The 14,219-nt window shown below is 37.1% G+C and overlaps 2 protein-coding genes across 3 annotated transcripts in view; one reads left to right on the top strand and one right to left on the bottom strand.

The window, feature by feature from the left end:
- Positions 1–12,322, bottom strand: part of LOC144050279 (high choriolytic enzyme 1-like) — a 29,195-nt gene extending 16,873 nt beyond the window's left edge. For both annotated transcript variants that reach the window (XM_077563399.1, XM_077563396.1), the window contains exons 1-3: positions 12,197–12,322; positions 11,933–11,990; positions 10,335–10,370 (exon numbers count right to left, since the gene is read on the bottom strand). In XM_077563399.1, coding sequence (XP_077419525.1) covers positions 10,335–10,370; positions 11,933–11,972 — 76 coding nt within the window. In that variant the 5' untranslated portion in view covers positions 11,973–11,990; positions 12,197–12,322. The remainder of the gene's footprint in view (positions 1–10,334; positions 10,371–11,932; positions 11,991–12,196) is intronic.
- LOC144050281 (high choriolytic enzyme 1-like) lies at positions 8,831–13,835 on the top strand. Its single transcript, XM_077563401.1, has 9 exons — positions 8,831–8,941; positions 9,055–9,162; positions 9,874–9,927; positions 10,084–10,233; positions 10,691–10,823; positions 12,740–12,918; positions 13,152–13,233; positions 13,446–13,570; positions 13,689–13,835. Coding segments are annotated over exons 2-9 (819 nt in total). The 5' UTR covers positions 8,831–8,941; positions 9,055–9,068; the 3' UTR covers positions 13,691–13,835.
- Positions 13,836–14,219: the final 384 nt, after the last annotated feature.

A 14,219-nucleotide genomic window follows, 5' to 3' on the forward strand; every position in this document is an offset into this window, starting at 1 on the left:
ACGAGAACTCCTATTAATTATGCATTACACTTCACTGAAACGAAAACCTTAAAACAAGTCAATGGTTAGAACAGGTAGATTGACATTATTAAGGGAAGGATAGGCTAGGTGATGATGTCTGACTAACCTTTGAGGTAAGCCATACTTCTCAACAGCTTCATTGAAGAAGGCAAGGGTTGTGGAGGCTCTGTTATTATTTGCAACAGCAAGATACATTATCTATGTGAGAAGAATATAATTGTCCCATTATGACTTCAAACAACTGTACTTTTTATTTCCAAATGATCAAAGTGGGTTAACAATAACAATAGCAATTTTAAGTGTCAATTTCAAAGCTCTTAACAAATACAATTTCAATAACCCCTAACAGTCATGTAGTAGTTTAAACAGGATTATATTTAAAAAGGTAAAATGCAACAATAATACTCAATGCAATTGGTGTAATGGCACTAGTCTTTATAAAATGTCAAAAAAGAAAACATGTAATCTAATTCTCAGACGAAGAGTGCCAGCGAAGTCTTAGCATAAAGTCACAGGTAACAGATGATGGAGTTTTGATTTGTTACTGTAAGTCCAATTAAAGCTTTACAACTAAAATGACTGTAAGTAAGAGTATTACAGTACTATTATTTTACCATTGAAGAATACAAATACAAAGGTGCTCCCAAAGAAAATGAAACCGATTTCTGAGGTAGCCATCCTAAACTAGTGCTACAATCTGAAGGTCTTCAGAAACAAAAAACAACTAATCACAATTTAAATACCTGATTCGATAACAAAAAGTTTAGACGTTTAAAGGGAATATCCAATTATTTATAATAAAGGAATATAAGAGTTTGTGAGAGTGGGGGTTGCAGGAATGGAATGTTTCAGAACAAAGGATGCTAATTGCAAGGGGAGATGCAGAGCCACGATAAGCTCAAAGTATGTTGTAAATCACATTTGTTTTACACCGGGGCGGAAAAGTACAAAACAGGAGAAGCCACCCAGTGACGCTGCGGATGAAGATCGGCCAATGAAAAGCAAGCTAAAGTTAAACTGCAGAAAATACGTAGCCAATAGAATAATGTCAGGATGCCTTTGTTTCTGTGTCATTTAAATACTGTGTAGTATAACTATTCACTGGGGCAACTCGGATGAGACTACGTCGGCTGCTTGAGACAGAGATGTATAGAATTGTATTGATAGGGACCCGGGACCCCAGCTGTTTTGTATTAGATTTGAGTGTTAGGAATAAATCCACTCGTGTGTGAAAATGCCGGCTTCCTGATACCTTTCTATTGCAGAACGAGCACGCTATTGTTGGATGGGTGATAGTTTGGTAAGGTCACAAATTGGAGTCAGATTATTAACTTGAGTTTATATTAATATAGAAATAAATTCCAACAATACCTTCCTTGAGAAACCATCGATTCCTCCAAATATCATCATATTGTACCTTCAATGACATTTGAGATAAAGAAAAACATTAGGTATTATGACTTTTTTGTACATAGTTAAGTCATGTACAGCTAATATGTTTTGATTTGAAAAACATAACCAACCTTATAAGTTTGTGGTTTGTCTATATGCATCAGCGATCTTGGGCCTGGGACAGAGAATGTTCTGCGAACAACACACCTCAACGCTGACATTCTCAGCACAATTCCTGCTGTGTCAACCCTATGCATCGATTCACGAATCCTCTGCCACTGTACACGATGCCCCTGTGCCCAAAACAATCCCATCATTAATCTGTACCCAGCATGTGGGTTGCAGAGGTGTGTTTATGACACCAGGTTGTCAAGCTCATCATTAGTCAGTTGACTGTACAAGGCCCTAACAGAAATACCCCAGCTGTTCATGTTTCTCTGCAGCGTCCACCTAGAAACTCCTAAAAGTCTGGCAATGTACGTTGCAGATAGCCCTATGCTGAGGAGCTCCGAAACATATTCCCTACATATTAAAATTTTTGGACAACCAGGTTTTGTTCTCCCCACAGGAACCGTTACATAAAGCTCCATTTCATCTTGGGCAGAGAGTAGACCATGCACATCAGTAAGGGCTTCATACACTTGCTGAGGGATCTGAATTTGGTTAGCTAGTGCACTCAGTAAAACCATGTCCTGTGAAATTATAAATTGCAGATAGTCCAGGTCCAGAGGGGCACGCTCAAGGGCACCTGATAGTCTGTTATGGAGTCGGGCCAGTAAAAGATTCAGCAGCAGTTCCTAGAGAGAAATACAGGGTGTCCATAACATCTGTTTACAATTTTTAAAACAATATATTACAAAGGCAGTTGTTGAGATGTCTTAACCAGATTTGTTTTATTTTAACCAGTGTTTATTAAATAAAGTATTTATTCATATTGAATTTATTTGTTTCAGATACTGTGTTGATGGATGGTAAACGTACAGCAAACATGGCAACAAATCGAGTACCGTTTTCATGTGCCTGGTGTAAATGATGATGACCATATAGAGGTCTATCCAATTAAGTTTAAAAAAAAAAACCTCACAAAAAGAAAGGTACTTAAAATATCTCAAAATTGTTATAATTGTAAAGAGACTTTTGGGACACTTTGTATAGGTCGTGTGTAATGTGCATGATAATTGATTACATTATTATGCAAACAGGAAGAAATAATAATGATAACCAAACCATTAATGTCAAGACAGTAGCGATATTCCGCTCACCTGCTGCTGCAGCGAAGAGCTGTTGCACTGATCGGTCATTTTTCTAGAAGGCAAAACAAGATAAAGTACACTATGGAGTCAAATGTGTACATACATAACATCGATTCGGTGCATCTTCCCTGCAGTACCTGTCAATGGCGCATATGTCAGCGACATGAATTTGTTTGTTAGCCAGCTAACTTAATACAAGAAATAACAATTTTAACCAACACAGGGGAGCAGCGCACTGCACCATTCTTGGCATATAATGAAGTAGTTTAGTTGTTCATTGTTGTCATATAGCCACAGTATTCCAAAGCATGAGATGCAATTAAGTCTGTTGCGCCAAAAATGATGATAACGACTAGACTGCTTTAGCATGAAATCAAATGCCAGCTAGCTAAAAAGCGAAATATGTGATGCTAATCATAAAAACAGGTTGGATGACCAGCGTTTAAACAAAAATATTTGAAAGAATGATGAAGTAACATAATACTTACCTTGTAATACCAGAAACCAAAAGAGACTGTAGTCTTCTTAATTGTATGTGGTTGGCGACGATGTGTCCTGCTTGTATCCTTCCGCGAGTCCCGCCACCGTCGCTCGCTAAACCAATGAGTTTGCGCTTCAGTCCGCTCAAATCCTTCTCACTTGATTGGTCAAAACAACCATGCATTGCACCAGAGCCCGCCCCCTTCTCTACGAGTACAAATCACGGCGCTCTACAAGTACAAATCAGTTTTGCCCCATTCGTCGCGGGATATTTGGTGCAAAACTCACGTCACTGGAAAGCAGCAGAAAAAACACTTGTGACTCCTAGTGGCCACTTCTTTCACTACAAGTTGTCACTTCTACAAGTACAAATCACAACTTTTACAGATACAAATTTACACTTTCAGTACAGGTACAATTTTTTTTTTTGTACAGGTACAAGTCATGACTTTTACAGGTACAAATTTTTTTTACACAGGTACACATTTTTATTACGGATACAATTGATTTTTTTTACAGGTACAAATCACGACTTTTACAGATACAAATTTAGACTTTTTTTTAGTTTTGCACCATATTTACCTCCATAGAAATGTCATTTCTATTTTGGTAAATAAATGGTTAAATAGAACAAATTGTGACTCCTGTCGTGAAGCTCAAAGCACTGCTGTATGCTGGTGCTACTTACAACTTCATAACATTTTTTGTGATACAATGAGTAAACATTAAAACAAATAAATAAATAAATAAATAAATATATATATATATATATATATATATATATATATATATATATATATATATATATATATATATATATATATATATATATATATATATATATATATATATATATATATATATATATATATATATATATATATATATATAGCAGCACGGTGGCTGACTGGTTAGCACGTCCGCCTCCCAGTGCAGAGGACGTGAGATCGAGTCCGGGCTTCGGCCTTCCTGGGTGGAGTTTGCATGTTCTCCCCGTGCTTGCGTGGGTTTTCACCGGGTACTCCGGTTTCCTCCCACATTCCAAAAACATGCATGGCAGGTTAATTGAACACTCCAAATTGTCCCTAGGTGTGAATGTGAGTGTGGTTGTTCGTCTCTGTGTGCCCTGCGATTGGCTGGCAACCAGTTCAGGGTGTACCCTGCCTACTGCCCGAAGCCAGCTGGGATAGGCTCCAGCACCCCGCGACCCTTGTGAGGAAAAAGCGGCCAAGAAAATGGATGGATGGATGGATATATATATATATAAATATAAAAGGACAAATATAACTTATGAAGACACCTTTTTGGGACAGAAGGCAAAATACTCACTTAAGCCACGGTGCGGCAAGATAGCCAGTTAGCTAGCTAGCTCCGCCGTAACTGTCTGGATGACTTTGACAGCTCACAATTGTCTTTGCAATTATTTTTCAAGATAAATAAGTCCTTCAGTGGGCATGGTCCAATAATTACTACTTTCTAGAGCTGTGCGATACTTGAGATTTTGGTATTGATTACCAAGTAAATACTGGTGCCAGTATCGCCGATACCCAGACCTATACCAAGTACTTTTAAGTTCATAATTAAATAACATGCTGTTGTTTTTTGTGTTGCAAATTAAACTTTCTTGTTGGGTTCTTAAACATGCCATATCCTCAACAGAAACATGCCTAGTTGTTTAAAGAACTGACGAGGAACCGAGAGGAGCTGACACACCTGATGCTTGGGAGAGCGGGGATCCCTCCGTCGTCCTTGCCCTGTGACTGCGGGTCTGCGTAACCTCCTGCAGCCGATGATCCGTCCGGATGGCAAAGGCAATGAGGGAATCCAAGTCCGGTGGCAGATCAACAGATGAGCTGCTCTTGGATGGACGTCGCCAGGCCTTTGAGGAATAAGTAATAAGTAGGCTTTGGCTGAGCTTCACTTCAAATTTTGTACAATAACAGCATATGCGAGAGAGCTTACTACCTGGCCTATATTTCTTATTTTCTTTTTGAAAATAAATGCACAAAAATCTATATTTCAACTTATTATTGGCACCTACTTAAATAAATCGCCTAAGTCATTTCTTTCCACCAATCATTTGCATCATGAGATTATTTAGGCAAAAAATAATAATTTTTGCACACAAAAAAAGACTTAGGCCATTATTTTAGGAGGGTGACAATATGTATTTTTTGGACTAATGAGTCTTTTCATACAAGTTTGATAGCACAAGATTAATATTCAAATCTAAAAGAAAGTGCTGCTCAGCACTCCGAAAAGATATGGGAAAACCCCTCCCCTTCGAGCCAATTAAAGGAAGTCTGGCAACTGGCAACATGCCACCTCAATGTAGTACTTCAGGCTCCAGGTTCATTTGAGTTGAAAAATGAATAATTCGGTTTTACAGTGAAAGAACAGAACACTGACCATTTGTTGTTCTTTGGCGTTCAATAATAATAAAAAGGTAATTAATCGTATTATTGGTTTCTTTGTTATTTAAGCTTGTAACAAAATAACTGTGGCATGAGTGCGAAAGAAGCCCTTGTAAGTACAATCAGGAACACCATAATTAGCCCAGTGGGCCCCAGATGGGAGATAAATGGGTTGCCCATGTGGGTTTTAGCTAAGGCCCATATGAGGCCCAACTTGAGCCCATCTGAGCAAAAATTGGTTAAAAGTAGAGGGTGATTGACAAAGAATACACCAAAATCATTATGGGATATTTCAAAAATGAAAAACGAAAGAAAACTCTATCTTGGACACACGTGTTGTACTTACGGTACCTTCACGTTTTTATTTCAGGTTTTACAAATGCTCAATGTGGCCACCACCGGCAGTACAGACAACATCAAGCCGATATGAGAATTCCTCCCAAACCTCAGAATGTCGCAGTTCACCGTATTGTTGATTATAGCTGTTATTTGATCTTTCATGTCATCGATATTTGCTGGAAGTGTTGGAACATCAACTTTGTCTTTGTCTAACATATTCAGCACCTACAACCGCCCCAACAACATGAAAAAGTCACATGCAGTGAGGTCCGGGTATCTGGCAGGTGAAGGTATTATTGGATTACTATATTAAATGTAATCTTTGCGTGTTCAAAAATAATTGAAAAATGAGATCTGATGAAGAAGCCTTCTTTGCAAAGAATTGATTTTAGGAGCTCCTAAAAGACACAAGAGAAAATGCTTACATTCGAAGGTGATGTTAAGCCTCGAGTGTGTCAATATGAAAACACACAGTCGCTTTATAGATGAAAAAAGCATACTCCCCCTGAGGCTGGACAAAGGGTTAGTAATTATACTAGGCAGACAAGTGATACACGACATGTTTTACTCCAACTCCCCGTCCAAGCCGGAAATATATTATTAGACAGGTAATGCCATGAGACCTTGACTCCCTCAAACCCACAGTGTTATCTACATGAGAACTTGAGAACTTGACTCCCATCACATTCCTATCTCACCAGCTGGAAGGAAGTGAAAAAGTTCCAATATACTTCACAACAACATCATCACAGTTATATTCATTACAATACACAGTTATATTTCCAATATATGTTTATAAGTAAATTCATAAAGAGTAAAACAATAAATTGAAAATGTTAAATGTCTTCACAGGCCATGAGTAGAGAACGAGGTCTGTAGCACCTTACCTACCAATTCAGCGCTGATAAGCTTGAACCCCAAGATGTTAATGGGGCGGTGCTCCAACTTGTTGAAAAATGAATCATCGAATAACAGCTGCAGAATCAACATGGTGGACCATGACTTCCTGAGTCACGTTTGAGAGGAATTCTCATATCGACTTGATGTTGTCTGTGCTGCCGGTGGTACGACGTTAAAAGTATTTAAAACATCAAACTTGTCATGTGGCTGTATAGCTAAGTGGTTAGGGCTTCTGACTTTGCTTCCATGGTACCCTGTTTCAAAAGCCTCTCACGGTAATCATTTTTTAGGAGTCAACTTTTTGCTTTATTGATTGTTCGTTATAATGTAAAGCTATGTTTGGCTTTTGAAACATGACATATTTGTTTGATGAAGCCATACAGTAAATGAATCATGACGAAAAGTCAGTATGTGCGGACACATTTGACTGCAAAATTTATTCTCATGGGGTTTCATCTCACCATCGCTCACATCAATTTTTACAGCCAATATCAATCAATAAATCATTACTTTCACACCATAGGAAGCAAACACCATGGCTGAGAAGGCATTTTTTCTCATACCATCCAGAGTCATGGTTTCATTAACTAAAATTCACATATATGTATACCAGTCTTGTTCAACATTTACAATTGTGAGGAATTCACAGATTTGTGTGTCATTGTGATTTTTTGAGGTGATTTCAATGAATGGACCATCAATTGCAATATATGCAAAGTGGGTTCGGCCGCTGGTGATAATTGATCACTGATTGGCTGTTATCTAGCCAATCAGTGATTGAGATAGAAGTAGATTATAAGGTAGTACACAACAGCAAAGCAATGAATAATAAATAAAATAGCTAGTAAATGAAGCGGCGCAAAAATGTGTTGTATTATGTGGTATATAGGTTTCTATATATATATATGTGCATTTTATTTCATGAAATTAAAAGACTGTGGATGATATGATAAACAATGACTTGTCCAGCAGATGAACATACACATGCATGCACGCATGAATACCGCTCAGTGAAATGTTGTGTCACCCTGGCCACCAACTTGAAACGTTTCTGGCTATACTCCTAACATCACCTCTTCCTCGTTCTTCTTAGGCAAGAAGAAAGACAAAGAGATGATGTTGTGTAATGCAAAACACACCCAGGCACAAGTTTCCAACCGGAAGGACGCTAGCGCCTACTGTTTGCAAATATTACAAAACGTTGACCTGCCAATACAATATTCTATTTTCTCGAGGTGATAATTGCCCAACTGCACAACACGGAAAAAAACTAAATAATAAGCCTTTCTTCAAATGACAAGTGAATTGCACCTTACAGTAGAGCACCAAATTCCTTTCAGCCCAGAATATTAGTCATCATTTTAGGTGTCAATGTGAAACAATAGAGTAGAAGGAACTCTTTAATGATGTTTTTTCTCTTTCAGTTTTTCAAATTCACTTACAAATTAAAAATGCATGGTGGCAGACAACCACAATTTTTCCACCAAGCAATTCGTAGTAATATGCTGGATGGGAGATTCAATAGTAAATGGTCTTTCACTTGTATTGCGCTTTTCCACCTGTTCAGGTCCTCAAAGCACTGCACACTAACATCGCATTCACCTACTGGAGGTTCAGTACATTACTCAAGGATTCTTCGAAATGGGCAAACTGAGCCATGCCGCCCCACAATGACTTGTACAATGGAGTTCCTGGCATTATTCATTTACTACCCTTAATGACATTCTCTGGCATTTAGAACCAATGACACCGCAGAGAATTCACCAATTCACAAAAATAATAATTGAAGAAAGAAAAGATCAATATATATATATATGATTTATACTTGTGTGTGTGTGTGTGTGTATATATATATATATATATACACACACACACACACACAAGTATATATCATACACACACACACACACACACGCACACACACACACGCACACACACACACACACACACACCTTTAGTTGTTATTATTGTCTTGTTATTGTTATTGATTCATTCCAGCCTCAAGTCTCATTATTCCTTACAACAAACCATGGAAACTTCCATATAAGGGCTTGATTTGAGGCGTTGGAATACACACACCCTATGTCCAAACTATAAAATGAGATGAAGCACCAGTTACCAAAAGCACACCTGGCAGCACTGGTAAGTATTACTCCTTTGTTACCTGCATTGTTTTGACTTCAAATTCTCTCTCACACATACTTACACACTTTTAACGATTTGCCTTCAGTTTTATTTTATTTCTTCATTTTTAGACAACAGCAACACCATGACGCCAATTGTCATCACTGTTCTGCTCCTGTCTGTTGCATCTGTTTCTCCAGTAAGATCAAGTTTACAAACCCATAATAAACAGTTTAGCAGTAGATAATTATAGGATTTTGGTGTTTTCAAAGTTTAACTTTTTGCATTGTATTTGCAATGTATTTATGGGTTGATTTCATATCATTTGTTTAATGACAGTGAAGACATTAGACACATTTATTTGTTTTGCTAATATGAGTATTTGAATTATTGTCAGTTGTTATCATTGAAATCGTGTTGTTACTAAGAAAAAATAAATCTTAGAACATTAATATTTTTCAAACTTTTAATGCCAAAAAGTATTTACGGTTATGAAATGAACATTCATGATTTACAACGTGCGAACATTCTGAACATTCTAATTCCATCTTTGGATCTATAGGATTGTTCTCCTGTTGCTTAATATGCCTTTACATAAAAATGAACGCAAAACCACTTAAGTGCCTATAGTGTTCCCTTTTTTTTCTTTTTCTTTTTTAAATCTTCTGCAACTGGTCCGTCGTCTTTTTCACTCAAGCTTTACCGTTAATGCCATTGTTTAGAGCCTCATTATGTTGTTACAATACACCAGAGGGATCTGTGAGCTGAAGAACTAGGATGAAACAGCCATGAAAACCAAGATTTAAAAACTGATTTATCTTTTGTTTGTTTGTTTAAGGTCGCAATAAATAGAAAAAGCAGAATGACAACTGGTACGTAAAATCATATGGAACTGTACAACTGTTATAGTGCTTCTTTGTGACTGCATTTTGTTGTCGTTATTTTTACAGAAGAATCTGGGACTTTTGTGAAAATTGAAAAGGCAAATGCAAATGTTACCTCAAGTAAGTATTTTCATTTGAAAAATAAAACATGTCAATGAAAGGCAGAATTTTGCAAACATATTATGGAAATATTGACCTAATGACAGTTTGAACGACACTGTCTGTTAAACATGACATACCTCACTGTCTGAATATTTGTTGTCTGTCATTCTACAGCCGCCCATCTGATACACGGGGACATTATGGTTAACACGGACAATGATGATGGTATTTTGAGGAATGCTGTCCCCTGCACCAGGGCGGGATGTAAATGGCCTAAAACCGGAAGGAATGTCAAAATCCCCTATGAAATCTCCAATGTGTTCAGTAAGTCATAATGTAACAGGGTTTGGACCCCAGCAGTGGCTTTGTAATGGGGCACTATGACCTCAGTGTTAAGTGTAAAAGTGATAAATGATCAAGCTTACCATAAGCTGATGTATCTGGCATTGGGTCCTTTCCATCTAAATAAACAATGGGACATGTGTTGAGACCAATCCCACTTCAGAAACTTCAAATTAAATGACCACACACTGCATAGAATCATGAATAATACTACCGTATTTAACATCAGGATATATATATTTTAGAAAAGCTCATTTAAAAAAACGAATCGTCATATTTTGACAATTGTTTTTATATAAGGGTCCATTGATGAGCTCAAAATTTGTCCACTGTAAGATTAGCTTTTATGTCAAAGAAATTTTAGTTTAGTGACAAAGTGACTCATCCTTAAAGGGTTTGATCAATGAGTGAGTGTGTGTGTGTGTGTGTGTGTCTGCAGCCAGAAAACAGAAGAGAACAATAGAAAAAGCCCTGAGAGAGTTTAAAGAAGGAGAGCACACAACCTGCATTCGCTTTGTCAAGAAGACTGAAAATGATACAAACTTTATATCCTTCATATCTGCTGCCACTGGGTAAGAATTATATAAGCATTTAGCAACTCTATGACCTTGACTAAACTCGTTCATGGAAGTTTTTATTTTGTCAATGCTATTGTTTTTCAGCTAATGTGCACACAAAAAAAGTCCTCCATCTTTGAGTTGATGGACTAGAATTGCTCAACTTTGCAAATCATGCAGTTTGGATGCTGATTTCCATCACTCAACTTGATATTTATAGAACACTTTAAAACAACCACCACTGTTTTTTCAAGATAGAACCCAGGGGCAGCATATGCAATGAAAACAGCCGAGGCCTCAGAATTGAACCCTGCGGAACACCATACGTTGCATTAGACATGTGAGGTCATATTGCACATACCGATCACTTTCTTGTTTTGCTCAACAGTATGAAGGGTTTACAATAATAAAGAAGTCACACATCTTACAATCACAACAGTTACTAGTGAGAAAACCAAATTCTCGGCAGCACAGACAGGGTTATTACAGTTTTGAAATTTTAGTTAGTTTTTATTTCATTTCAAGTTTTGTTTTTTACATTTACTCGCAGTTAATTCTAATTAGTTTTCAGGGTGGTTTTGTTGGTTATCATTAGTTTTATTTAATTTTTTTAAATGTTGAGTTTTAGTTTAGTTGTACTGTAGTTAGTTTCAGTATTAGTTTTCATCTTTTTTTTTTTTTTACTGTTTTACTTTTGCGCAATATTGAATAAACAGCATGGTAAAATGAAAAAAGGTAACACATTTCTTACCTAGCGTTGCATTTGGACTGAGTTAAATAAAAAAAAAAAACAGGTGAGCCGAGCCATCAAAAGTCAAGCAGGCAAAATTGGAGCGACGTTATCTAAAGGTGTTTTTCTATAGGCTGCTGCTAGATGACATTACTTCTTTTTTTTTTAAACCATAATTATACTTAATTTTAGTTAGTTTTGTAAACATAAAATGTAGTTTCAGTTCATTTTCATTTTTTTAAGAAGCATTTTCATTTTTAATTGATTTTATTAATGATATTGTTTTGGGATTTTTTGTTTTAGTTTTTTCAATAACTAAAATAAGCTTGGGCACAGATAGGCCAAGCAATGTAGCGTGATCACCTGCAGCCAATGATGGCAATGACTGACTCACCAAACATCTGGGGCTCGAACAAACCCAAGTGAAGAACCATTTGTCAGTAGGATGGGGGCTTTAGGACCCAGATGCGGGAAGGCAGAGGTGCAGTCCAAAAAAAAAGGTTTTAATTTCTAATCAAAAAGCTAACTACAAAGTGCAAAATAAACGGAACTAACAAAACATGAAGCTAAACATGGCAAAACAACTTAGGCAAAACTAACAGCATGACATGGATCCTGATAAGGCAAAAAGGTCAGCGTGACGTGGCGAATGACTTACGACAGTGGCAACAGCAACAACAACAACAACAACAACAAAACATGAACTTGAACTTGAACTTGAACTTGAACTTGAACTATGACTTGGGAGGGAACAAATAACAGGCAGCATGACATGAGGAAAGACGTACAAATCACAATGAACCGACACAGACAGAGGGGAGACAGCAGACTTAATACACCAACACTAATGACACAACAAGACACACCTGGACCAGACACAAGTGGCTGAGGGCACTGATTGGATGATACATGAGGGTAATGAGGAAACAATCAGGGATCAGGGTTGACACACACACCACACGAGGAAGGGCAAGTGACCAGAAACGAGAGGAGTCAATTTTCAAACTAAAACAGGAAATGACAAGACAAGGGGAAAACACAAGCTAAACATGACAGGGAGTAAACAAGACTGAAAATAAACATGACACCATTGATTTAAATATAGTATTTTCTACATCCCCCTCCATTTTGCTGAAACTTAAGAATTCAGATAAGTCAATGAGATCATGACATCACTTGATTTTGTTTGTTTATGTGCCAGGTGTTGGTCCTACCTTGGTCGACAAGTATATGGACAGCAAATCTCCTTGCAGCAAAATGGTTGTGTGTTCAAAGACATTGTGCAGCACGAGGTTCTCCATGCACTTGGATTCCATCATGAGCACGTCCGATCCGACAGAGACGACAACGTCATCATTAATTTTCAGAACATTCAACCAGGTCAGCTTGTCAACATATCTTGTACAGAACTAGTACTGGAAGCACTTGAGAGCATTTTGTAAAATGGCTCCGGAAATTTGCTGGTGTAAAGTAACCACTTCGCGCTTACTGTCAATTGGATGATGGATACTTTTTGTCAGAATGGCATTCACATTATCTTGTGTGTCTTACGTCTTACTGAAAGAATTTTAAATGAAGTTCCATGTTTTGTTTTGCTTTATCCTTGTATGCAGGTGTGGAAAGAAACTTTCAGATTGCAGACACAAACAACTTGGATACACCCTATGATTTTGACTCAGTGATGCATTACGGCAAGTGAGTAAATCTGTCCAACCATGAAAAAAATCCCATCCATTTCTATGTACACGTCTTGTACATGTAATATATATTGTCATTTGTTTTGTAAAATTTTCAAAAACATGAATGGTCATCTGCAATGGGATGCTAACATTTATTTTATAATAATTTAATATTGTGGTGACGTAAATTGATGACAAAACCCACACGTTAAATTGTGTTGTTTGTAGAAATTACTTCAGCAAAAATGGACAACCAACCATAGTTCCCAGAAATAGTTCTGTCACAAGTTTTGGCACTGCGACAGAGATGAATGCCAATGATTATGCACGTGTCAACAGACTTTACGAGTGCTGTGAGTTAACACTTTGTCTGATACTTTATGAAGAAACACTTGCTGTAAAACACAAGTCTGCTTTACTAGATAATGTAGCCTGTTAATTGCTTTTTTGTTTTTTGTTTTCACCAATCAGAAACTTCATGACACAGGTCCCATTGAGGTCACCAGTGATACATGCTTCACACGACAGCAAATTGAAGGACTCAGCATATCATTTTAAACACATTGGCACTTATTTATATAATGCAGTAATGTAAATATACTTGAATTAAAAAATAAATCAATACATTTTAAAGAAGTCATTATGTGACTTTTGTCATTAAGGTTCCTTCTTATCTTCCTTGTTTTTGTTTTACGTTTGTATTTGACTTTGTTTCCTGTTGTGTTTTATCTTGTTGTTCATATCTTGTTCTGTTAAGTTTTTTGTTTCCACCTGTGCTCGTCAATATGATCCCTTGTGTCTTTCAATCAGCTCCCTCGGCCACTTGTGTCTTGTCCAGATGTTCCTCGTTATCTATTCAGTTTGCTTATATTTAGGCCCCGTCCGGTTTCATTCCTCAAACAATCTTGTACACACGGGAAGCGTTACAAGACTTGCGTGTGTCCAAAAGAAGAAGAATCAGTGAAGAAGACAAACACTTTTTTTTTTTTTTTACTTTATTTC

Source organism: Vanacampus margaritifer, chromosome 4, assembly GCF_051991255.1.
Source record: "Vanacampus margaritifer isolate UIUO_Vmar chromosome 4, RoL_Vmar_1.0, whole genome shotgun sequence".
Taxonomy (NCBI): domain Eukaryota; kingdom Metazoa; phylum Chordata; class Actinopteri; order Syngnathiformes; family Syngnathidae; genus Vanacampus; species Vanacampus margaritifer.

Excerpts from the sequence above, each read along its gene's own strand:
- LOC144050281 (XM_077563401.1), top strand. The coding sequence starts at position 9,069 with ATGACGCCAATTGTCATCACTGTTCTGCTCCTGTCTGTTGCATCTGTT. Across the intron at positions 9,928-10,083 it reads AAATGCAAATGTTACCTCAA|CCGCCCATCTGATACACGGG; the intron begins GTAAGTATTTTC and ends GTCATTCTACAG. Across the intron at positions 12,919-13,151 it reads TTTTCAGAACATTCAACCAG|GTGTGGAAAGAAACTTTCAG; the intron begins GTCAGCTTGTCA and ends CCTTGTATGCAG.